Source organism: Nicrophorus vespilloides, unplaced genomic scaffold, assembly GCF_001412225.1.
Source record: "Nicrophorus vespilloides isolate i.1.1-1 unplaced genomic scaffold, Nicve_v1.0, whole genome shotgun sequence".
NCBI classification, from domain to species: domain Eukaryota; kingdom Metazoa; phylum Arthropoda; class Insecta; order Coleoptera; family Silphidae; genus Nicrophorus; species Nicrophorus vespilloides.
In genome coordinates, this window is record NW_017098740.1 from 6,458 (window position 1) to 14,487 (window position 8,030).

An 8,030-nucleotide genomic window follows, 5' to 3' on the forward strand; every position below is an offset into this window, starting at 1 on the left:
GTTGTCATTAAAAAAATAGTTGCTAAATAAAATATGTAAAAAAGGACTAAAAAAATAATACAAATTAAAATGTGTTGAAAGTTCTTTCATTTTGCATTCGTAGACAACGAATTTCAACACACATTTAACGCGTCAGCTCTTTGTACAATAACCAATGATTTCTTCATTTGTGTCTTATTGCTCAGTACTAATTGAAACACCACTGCACTGGCAAAACCTTCTCCACGTTCTTAAGGTAATCCATCCTGAGGCATTCCATTGCACTCTTCCTTATAAGCGGGTTGAAAACTATGATGCTCTCCAGAAACTTTAGTTGTTCCTGACTATGAAATTTGATAAGAGCATCAAGACCTTTGGTATTGTTATATACCTCGAATTGGCTTGCTTTGAAATTGATAAAATCGTAGCATCCCAGCATGGGATTACCTTCATCAGGATTTCCTAGCACCTTGCATATCTTATTAATCTGTTCGATCTCTGAAACACCATCGAACAAGGTCTGGAAGTCTATAATCTCAGCCATCACGCATCCCGCACCCCAAATATCTACTTTCGGTCCATACATGGTCGAACCAAAGAGGATTTCCGGAGCTCTGTACCAGAGGGACACGATTTTGTTCGTGTAATTTTTCATCGGCATCGTAAATTGACGGCACAGGCCAAAATCTGCCAACTTAAGATTGCCCTCGCTATCGACTAAAACGTTCTGCGGTTTGACATCTCTATGCATCACTCGGTTGGAATGAATGAAGGCCAACGCTTCCATCAACTGCTTGGTGTAGCTCTTCACCAACATCTCGTCTGGTTTGCAGGGAACCCTAGTTAAATACAATTTTAAATCTATTCCAAAGTATTCGAACACCATAAAAAATGATTTGTATCCCGCGCAGAGGACATCCTTCAGCTGTATCACGTTATGATGTCTGAGGTACTTCAGAGCGTTGATCTCTCTCATCGTCGTCACAGCTATACCAGCCTCATCATTTCCAAAATCTTTGATCTGCTTTATGGCAACAATCTCCCCAGTCACATCGTTTTGCGCTTTAAAAACTACACCATAAACCCCTTCACCAAGGACCTCCAGCTTCTTCAACTTGCTCAACTTCGCCCTCGCCGCGAGAAAACACTCCATGCTGAACATCGTTAAAAGTTGAATCTAGGAGTAATTACCAACAGTTAAAATAATTGCAAATTGAATGACGAAAACTGTTGAAGTTCAGTATGGATGGGTTAACAAACCTAAGGGGATTAAAATCATCAAAAAATACGTTTCAAAGTTGCTAACATGTAAAAATACGAGAAAATACGCTCGCATTTATAAACCGGGTTAATGGTGAATTCACGTTGCAGTTTTATTACACAACGTGTAAATGTCACGATTTCTCCTGTATATCCTAATAGTAAAGATCTCCCTGCATATCACAAATTCAATATAAAATAAATTTATAATAAAATAAATATGACCAATATTATGTTAATATTGAAATTTCGAATATTTCTAGCGTAATTAGTCGGTCATAGTGTTTCGTAATCAGTTGTTTTCAGAAATTAAAAAAGTTGTTTTCTTATTTTTAGCTTACTGATAATAAATCAACAATTTTAATAATATTATAATGATCTGCATATTATCCCCAACGACAGTTAGAAATAATTTCACATCAAGAATAACAAATTGTATAGAATTTATAATTTTTAATTTGAATTTATTGTATTTTTTTTTACATATTTTCGACATGAGAATGTGTGCTCTCAATTTCGCTGATATAAAGTGATATAATTACTATGGTTTCAAAAAACGGGGTTAATCTTTGAAGCCTGTTTTACACGACGATTAGATAATTTATACTAAAACAACAACAATTTGCAAAGAAATACAAATAGTTTTCCGTTACTTGGGTATCAATAAAAATCAATAATTAAATTTATATAAGATTCAAAAATTTCATCTTTTTAAAAAAATAATAATTACCACGTCTAAGCAAACTAGTTGTTATAACTCATCAATCATTTCTCTTCAATGAAGAACTGAGTGATATTATGATTTAAATCACGAAGTTACAAAGATACATAAACATCGGCCGGAAAGGAGCGGGACTTTCGAAAATAATCAAAGTAACCGGAAACGATTCCGAGCACGAGAAACACATTTTGGACAAAACGAGATCGCTTTATTACCACTCAACTCATCATTACCAACATATTGTTTTTTTCTTGTTGTTGTTGTTGTTATTGTTGTTTTTCACATCCTCATATTCCCTACAAACAACAACAACAACAACAAGAACAAAGCGTGATCTATTAAGGCTAGGTCTCTCTGTGTACGTCGCTATTTAACCTATTACCTCTTACTGTACTTTTTAACTTTCTCAGGCCTCGGTGAAAGTACACTTTTTTCTCTTCCTCTATTTTTCAAATTTAATATCAAGTCATTGTGCGTACTTCTATTTTATTTTTTTTTGTCTGAAAGAACAAACGGTTTCTTCTAAATACTAATCCTTTGTAGAAACAAAATCACGATTGATTGAGGTTATAGACCCGCGTCTTCCTGCCTCCAATTACAAATTTGTTAATTGTAATTATAATAATCAATAAGGCGAAACCATTAATTAATGTTGCGAAGGCTATTAAAAACAATACGCTTATGCGGTTGGTTTTCGTGTCGTTGTTTTAATAATTGAAACGGAGCGACTATTATTAGTGAGGTAATAGCTTATGTAATGAATGGTCTTATCGGCAGCAATTAATTAACCTTAATTAGATTAATTTCCGTGGAAGATGATGAATTGAGACAAAGCCCTGTGTGAAGCAATTGCGACCGTTAAATTGATCCATCACAAGACTTCACACACATCTTTGGATTCACTTCTCAAACGTAATTGAAATGCGCATTGTTTTTTATAAAAGCTTAAATGAGATTTTTACTTCTCATATTTTCATACTTCATTAATTTGTTTAAAACGTTATTTGTTAACTTTAGCAACATGATTTTCAGATAATGTTATGGCAGAAGGAAAGGAAAGTTGGGAGTATTCTAATCTAATCTTCAATTGTTTTCGTTTGATCAATTAATTACTTTACCTTCAATTATTTTTCTCAATCAACTTTATAATAAAAAAAAAACACTTTTATTCTTATTCGTAAAATACATTAATACAAAAAAAATAACTAAAAATGTATTGAAACGTGTTGATCTTAATTATTTACATTTTTGCTTGAATGTAAACGAAAGCAGTTAAAAATTATATTTCTTTTTCTGGAAACATTCCATTTTTGAAGAAAAAAAAAATATGTTCACAATCTACAGCTTGTAAAATATCAAAATTTTTAAATGTTTTTAACCAGAATTTCTTCTCTATGGATTTAACATTGTAAATTTTTATTTTTGGTAAAATATCAAATTTTTAAATGTTTCTAACCAAAATTTCTTCTCTAGGGATTTAACATTCAAAAAATTTTTACATTCGAGCAAAAGGAGAACGAGTATATTTGGATTTTCTTTTATTATTGGCAAGGTTCAATAATACTAGCAATAAAAGAAAATCACGTTTCCATTTCCACGAACTAACGAACATTTTGCAAGTATTAGAGTCTTGGATTTTTAAATCTATTTTTGTTTTTTGGAGGATGTGAAGTTTTCGTTTTGCTTTTGACGATCTTTAAGAAATCAAAGATATTTCATATTTATGAGGGCAAATGCGGACACGATTTTTGTTGATACTTTCTGCGCCTCACGACGATCTTATTTATTTCCCGCGGGTAAAGAAAATCTATTTCGGTTTTTTGGCCTGCGCTAAGTATAGGTCTCGCGCTTTGTTTACAATTTTTCACCAGTACCGAAAATAAGAGTAACGTAGAATGAAATAGGAAAAAGAAAAAAAAATAACAACAACAGCAACAGCAAAAGAGCAAAGAAAAGAATATAAAAATATATCCAGCGCTGTGGGAAGAGGAGAAAAGGAGTCTTGGACTTAAATAAAATCTTACACCTGTTGAGAAGATCCTCGAGAGCGACCACTTTATTTTCTTTAATCTCGAAGTCGCATCAATCAAAAGATTAAAAATAACTTTCATTCAACATATCGGATGAATGCTTGTGAAGAAGTGATTTTTTTAAAGACAGTTTAAGATGGATGAAAAATACATACATGATTCAAGTTGTTTTTTATTGATTAAGTAGGTCAAAAATTACCCAAAAAGGTTTAACTCTTCGAAGGACCAGAAATTCATAAATTTCTAGATCAAAGTGGGGCCAGACAAAAAAGGTGGTAATTCCTGTTTCCTGGGAATTTTCTAGAAAATTAAGATACTACTAAGCATGTGTACCAATATGTTTACCACCGATACTCAAAGAGTTAAATATTAAACATATAACCGGTACTTTTTAAATTATAAAAAAGTAATTGCGATTACGTCCGTTAAATTGATCCATCACAAGACTTCACACACAAAGATCCGATCTGAATCCAAAGATCCAAAGATTCTCGAACGTAATTGAAATGCGCATTGTTTTTATAAAAGCTTAAATGAGATTTTTACTTCTCATATTTACATACTTCATTAATTTGTTTAAAATATAAAATACTTTTTAAATTATAAAAAAGTACTCTAACATAATCTTCAGATAATAAATACTTATTAATTTTAATACAAGTATAAATAATTTGCATTTCTATAAATATTACAAATTATTAATAAAGCGTCCAAAATAATAGTTTAATTGGAAAATATTAATAAAGAAAATAATTAAAAGCTCAATTAAATTATATATTGACTAATTACTTGGCATCTAATGCTGTTGAATTTCAAAGATATAATTAAGGTCAAAGGGTGTTTTACCTTTTCAAACTTTGATGTTTTCCGTTCATGAGTAGCTTGGGTTTGGTGGGTCTGTCTGTGCCGATGCTCGTCGGAGTGGCAGAGCTTTGGCTGGCCGTCATCGTGGTGGCATCACTTGCGAAGCTGCTGATGCTGTTCTCCTTGCTGATGCACGAGGAGGTTGTGATGGAGGCGGCGCCGGCCGAGGATGTGGAATTGCTGGTATTGCGACCGTTGCTGATAACGGGCTCCAAACTGAGCTGCAGGTGGTGAGCCTTCCCCGGCCCCGGAGGCGGCTTCTCATCCACTGGTAGCATGTACGACAGCATCGTAATGTAGTAGAAACTAAGAACCAGATGATTCCGTTGCTGCTGCTGCTAAACACCACTTTTCACGAACAAAACACGAAATCAGATCAGCATCCGAACACGGCGGAGACTCTATATCTCTCTACTACGGCGACGACCTCGATATTGTAATTACGTTTCCTTTTACATGTTACTATTATCACAACTCTGAGATCTTTCTCTCTCTCCCGCGCCTTCACATCACGGCGACGTTTCCATCGGCAGTCCAGCACATCACCAAAAGCTGAAACAAACAACAACAACAAAAAATATTAATAACATTATCCAATAAAACAATCCGCCTTTAACATCTAATTTTAACACCATAATCTATGTTAATGTGATTATTTAATCTCTCTTTAAAGATTTATGTAGTATTATATACGATACAAGTTGAATACACTAATTAGGTGAAGTTAAACATAAATAAATGTAAATGTTTTATTGTTGTTATTGCTGTAATTGTTATTGGATTCGAACGGTTAGCAGAGCGTTCTGCTCCTAATCTCGTAATCCGCATCCGAGGGGGCATCGGACAGGAAGAGCTGGTTTACAAGCAGCGAAAACAAAACTAGTCAGACCCAAGTTCAGTCAGTTCCAGGAAGGCAAATAATAGTCTCAACGCATGATTAACATTCACTCACTCGTTCATTCGATGATGCATTTCCATGCCTCTCTAATAGTGTAATACGAAAAATGAAGCTGCTGCAAAAGTGTCTTCAATCGGTCGATCAATCGAGTAGTAATTGAACATTAATTTTTGCCTTTGTGAAAGAATGCGAATTGCTTTTCAATCTCGGAAGCCTGCGGATTGTAAGAGAATAGAAGCGCAGCTGCGACGACGATCGTTATTAAATTCCAATACGAAAAAAACAAAAAGAAGTAGAAGTAGAAAAGAAAAAAAGAAAATTTGTTGTTTTCTCATTGCATTTGGGTTAAAATTATAATAGAGACCCAGAGAAAGAGTGCACGGTTCTCATCCGCAAGTTTCACCACGCGAAAACAATGAGACAATGATGACTAACCCATTTTTTGAGATTACCTTGGAAACGATTATAACTTTACAGGAAACAATAATAACATTCGGATTTAATTCATTTCAATTATTAGTAATTACATATTTCCTAGTTATTAGTACATTTAATTAATATGCACGTACATTTCCCAATTATTTAAATTCTATACAAATTAAACTGAGATTTAAGTAATTTAATAAGTAATAATGAACAATTTAGGAAATAATTTATTGGGTTATCAAATTGAAGACAAATAAAAAAAAATGGGTTGCAACAGAAAGTAGCGCCAAGTGAAACAAAACAATAGATTTAACAACAACTTTATAATTGCAATTATTATTGATTATTACGACTTCAGTGTGCATTGTTCTTTATTAGATATTAGGTAATGCCTTAAAAACAACATCGTAAACCAGATAAAGTCAAAAGAAATAGAAGCGAAAAATATTATTCTTAAGAAATTATAAAATATGCTGAATGAGGTTTAAAACGCATGAACCGAACAATATAAGTCCAGTTGGATTTAAAAAAACATTAATTTTCTTTAAAAAAATTGTTAATTACTATTGCATGATAAAATTGAACACGTTTATAGTGTTTAAATTGATTTAAACAGCAATTCATTAAATATTCATATTAAATATATGAATTCATATTAAATATATGAAAAAATTGATACATGCTTTTTTTTAAATAACTATTTTAGGTCATTTTGACACGTTTTGACACAAATTGGCAAACCATTTCATCGAAAAAGATGATAATTCTGAACGAGCATTCAAATTTCAACACGAGCTTCAGAATTGCATATCTGGATATCAGGAATTGTACAAAAAATAGCAAAACCATCGCAAAGTTCAATCACTGATTATATTGTCAAAGGGAAAAAATCAACATGCGAAGTTGAGACTAATTTTATTTGTGAAGAATCATCATCTTCAGGACATAGATCTGATATGCTGACTATCTCTTCTAGTGATGTAAGTAATTTCGAATCAGTTCGCAAATTATGCCGAACACTCTCATATAACTCATATAATTCTAAAGAAAAAAAATGTGAAGAAAGATTAACTTTTATAAAAAATTTCTGTATTTTTTTTTATTAATGTATAATTAACATAAAATGACTTAATTTAAGTATACTTAACATAAGATGGCTTATATTAAGTATACTTAATTTAAGATGACTTAATTTCAGTATACTTAAGATAAGTTGACTTAATTTAAGTATACTTAACCTAAGATAACTTAATATAAGATGACTTAATAATAAGTTGACTTATTTTCAGTATACTTAAGATTAGTTGACTTAATTTAAGTATACTTAACCTAAGATTACTTATTTTAAGTTACTTAACTTGATATGACTTAAGTAAACTTTACATAATACGAGTTTGGAACTTATTTACTCTACAATACAAATTATATTTTTCTGCTTGATATTTTTCGTCTTGTAACTTAACTTCTGTAGTATATGAACATCAATATTTCTTTTGACTGTGTTGACTTTTTTGTAAATTTTTTCTGTATAAATTTAGAAGAAATATGTTAAGATTATATTTTTCTGAAATTTAATATACTTGTCTATGACTGTGAACCTTTTTATAAAATTATGAATAAACATTTCAGAATGAAGTAAACCGTTTTTTATGCGATTTATTTATTGCGATTTATGCGGTATATTGTAACTCATTGATTTAGTTTTAAAAAATATGGAACGTATCCTTTATTTTTATACGTGTGTCTAGTCCTTTTTTGTGCGATTTATTTTTATGCGTTTTCCTGTGGAACGTATCTACCGCATAAAAAGAGAACCAAGTGTATTATTATATTTAATTTTAGTTCTATTTTT

At 31.7% G+C, this 8,030-nt stretch overlaps 1 protein-coding gene across 1 annotated transcript; it reads right to left on the reverse strand.

Moving 5' to 3' along the window:
* On the reverse strand, positions 1-3,118 carry LOC108563104 (cyclin-dependent kinase 1-A-like). The gene is made up of 2 exons (XM_017921683.1): positions 3,079-3,118; positions 1-1,156 (listed from the first exon to the last, which is right to left on the reverse strand). Exon 2 carries the CDS (start codon positions 1,139-1,141, stop codon positions 188-190), a length of 954 nt encoding a protein of 317 aa, XP_017777172.1. The 5' UTR covers positions 1,142-1,156; positions 3,079-3,118; the 3' UTR covers positions 1-187.
* Positions 3,119-8,030: the final 4,912 nt, after the last annotated feature.